Below are 2601 nucleotides of genomic sequence, written 5' to 3'. Positions count from 1 at the left end.
GAGGCAACACGAAAGTAAAATGAGCACCCCCTCTCCCCCAGACCCCTCCCTGGACCTTGTGGCAGCACTCCAAGGGGGCAGGGCCAGTGGGCACTCATGTCACAGTGGCCCTGATGCACGTCCTGGGCAGTGGGGCCAGGCAGCCTGGGCGGGGGAGGCCCAGCCCACGAGAGCCTTGGGGGACACAGTGGCAACCCAGTTGGGCAGGTGCCCAGGGACTGGAGAAGGCTGTGGCGTATCCGGGCAAGAGCTAATGGGCGGAGGCTGGAGAAGCTGCTCCTTGAGGGGTCGGGGCCGCCAGACCGCCGTGGCGCCTTGTAGGCCAGTGCCGCAGTAGGGACGAGGGCCCCTGGCCTGAAAGTCGGGTGCATCCTGAACCCCAAAGAGAGGAAGGAGCAGAAGGAGCAGGTCCCAGTTCCCAGGTAGGGCCCCGGTGCTCACTCTCCCTGGGGTGAGGACGTGGAGCCGACTCCCTCGCGGTGATCTGGGCCGTGTCTGGTGACTCCGCGTGCGGAACAGGCACCTCTGGGCCCTGGCCGCGGCTCTGCTCCTGCGGCGTCAGCAAGACTCGGTCCCTGGTGTCCCTCGCACACCCTCAGTGTTGACCGTGTAGGAACAGGACGAGGGAGGCAGGTGGGGGGCGAAGAGGACCCTCAGGGTGCGGGCGGGGCAGCCCGGCGGGGCGAGGGGGGCCTCCTCGGGGCGGTGCCGGGTGGCCATCAGCCTCATGAGGAGCTGGCTGGACCAGGCGGTTCCGAGGGCCGGGGCGAGCCGCTCCTCCCAGGTGCAGGGGCCCAGAGCAGGCCCCGCGTCTCGCTCCTGCACGGCCTCTGTCACCTGGAAGGTCAGGGTCAGGGTCAACTGCAGGCCCCACACTGCCGCCCCACCCCCAAGCCTCTGCCCAGCAGTTGTGCCTAGCTCCGGGGGTGGGGGGCCCACCTGGTTGATGCAGAGCACGGGGCTCTGGAAGGTGCAGCTGAGCCGGCGCAGTGCGGCCCCCAGCGCCTGCAGACGCCGGGCCCTGGGCGCCGAGGCCGGCCCGTCAGGCTCACAGCGGAACGGGGCTGCCACCGAGTCGATGACCACCAGACGCACCATCCCCCGAGACAGCAGCACGGGCACGTTCCTCCTCACACACTCCAGCAGGGCGTCCTGGAGGCCATGCGGGGGTGTCACTGCCCGCACCACCCGCGTCTCCCCCCCGCCTGGTCCCGAGGAACCCCTTACGTCCTTCCCATCTTACTCCCGAGTCCCTGACGGGTCTGACCCCTCCCCGCTTGGGACCATCACCGCAACTGGGCCCCGTCCTCCGGTGGCCCCACACCTGCCTGAACACCTGGACCTGGCCATGTCGCCAAAGCCAGCCTATCCCAGCTGTGCTAACTGGGACTGCACCCTTGTCAGGCGGGTCTGGGGGTGGCCCTGAGCCCCACCCAGGCAGCGGGACAGGGGCCAGTTCTGTCCATCCAGCGATGCCTATAGCACGGAGAACCCTGGGCTGTGCCCAAGCTGCACACCAGGGAGTGGACACCACGCAGGGGCCAGGGTGAGGGTGCAGGTGCCCCCGGGCCAGCCCCGCCGGTCCTCCCGGGCCTCAGCCCCGCACTCCGAGCAGCCCTGGCCTGGCCGGGGCGGAAGTGGCTGGGCTCCCCGTGGCCAAACGCACAGAGCCGTCCAGTGCGGCTCCTCGTCTGGAATGAAACTCAGTTCTGTGCTTCGACCTCCAGGTTGTCTCCAGCCGAGCCTCTTTTTGTGGAAAATGCCAGCAGCAGCGGTGGCCTGGAGGGCGCTAACATCAGTGTGAGTTCTGCACCCTCCCCGTCACCGCAGGCAAGCAGGGGGCTGCACCCACTTGCTGCATGGCCCAGGCTCTAAGAGGGGCCTGGCTTGGGGTCCCCGTCCCCCGGGAGTGCTCTGCCTCCCGCAGTCTCTAGGCAGACACGGGGCTCTAGGGCAGGGCCTGCCTCCCCCCAGGCTGGTTTCAGGACAAAACTGAGATGTGCCGGCCGCGGCAGCCCGGCCTGACCGTGGCCTTCTCTTGCAGTGAATCTGCACCCAGCCAGAGACACAGGACGATGCTGCTTGTGTGAGGACAGAGCCGGCCCTGTGACAGCCAGGGGACAGCCGCCGAGGCTGGAGGGCCCTGGAGTGGGGAGCCTGCAGCACTAACCGTGTCCCACGTCCCGTGCCCTGGAACACACTGTCGTACTAACAGCCACACTGTTCGGCAGGACGCACGGCAGGTGCAGCCACCGCCCCAGGGGAGCCGCCTGTGTCCTGACCGAGTCCAGCCTCACGTGCGGTTTCTCACGTTACTGCCCCATGCTGTGTGTGATGATGTACTTTACTGTAAATTTTTTAAAAATTAAAAGTTTATATGTCTTATTCTTTACTGGAAGTTCTTTTTGTACCAACTCTTAAACCAGGGGAAGCCAGGTAGAGGGGCCCTAACCCTCCTTAACTTTGATGTGCTGGCTCGTCAGCTTCCGACCTTTCAAGTCCCTTGCAATCATGGCTCGTCCCTCTACTAATTGTGGCCTTGGGTCGAAAAGCCGACCAGGTCACAGCTTCCCCACCCATCTGGCTGGTCCAGCTCCCCAG

The 2601-nt window shown here is 66.1% G+C and overlaps 1 protein-coding gene and 1 long non-coding RNA gene across 4 annotated transcripts in view; both read right to left on the bottom strand.

Moving 5' to 3' along the window:
• Window positions 1-2601, bottom strand: part of XRCC3 (X-ray repair cross complementing 3) — an 11319-nt gene that overhangs the window by 1747 nt on the left and 6971 nt on the right. Inside the window, exons 4-5 of one of the 3 annotated variants that reach the window (XR_002776867.1) lie at window positions 940-1152; window positions 56-837 (exon numbers count right to left, since the gene is read on the bottom strand). Coding sequence is in view for 2 of the 3 variants with exons in the window: in XM_023522350.1 (XP_023378118.1) it covers window positions 559-837; window positions 940-1152 (492 nt within the window). In the remaining variant the exon portion in view is untranslated. Of the gene's footprint in view, window positions 1-7; window positions 838-939; window positions 1153-2601 lie in introns of those variants that run through there. The other 2 variants (XM_023522351.1, XM_023522350.1) reach the window with 2 other exon arrangements.
• LOC111730936 overlaps window positions 2373-2601 on the bottom strand; it is a 1998-nt gene continuing 1769 nt past the window's right edge. The window contains exon 2 of the long non-coding RNA XR_002776869.1: window positions 2373-2584. This is a non-coding gene — a long non-coding RNA (uncharacterized LOC111730936). The remainder of the gene's footprint in view (window positions 2585-2601) is intronic.

This window comes from Pteropus vampyrus, unplaced genomic scaffold (genome assembly GCF_000151845.1).
Source record: "Pteropus vampyrus isolate Shadow unplaced genomic scaffold, Pvam_2.0 Scaffold341, whole genome shotgun sequence".
In the NCBI taxonomy this organism is placed as follows: domain Eukaryota; kingdom Metazoa; phylum Chordata; class Mammalia; order Chiroptera; family Pteropodidae; genus Pteropus; species Pteropus vampyrus.
The sequence above is the reverse complement of the archived record's forward strand: the minus strand, read 5'-3'. Positions and strand labels throughout refer to the sequence as shown.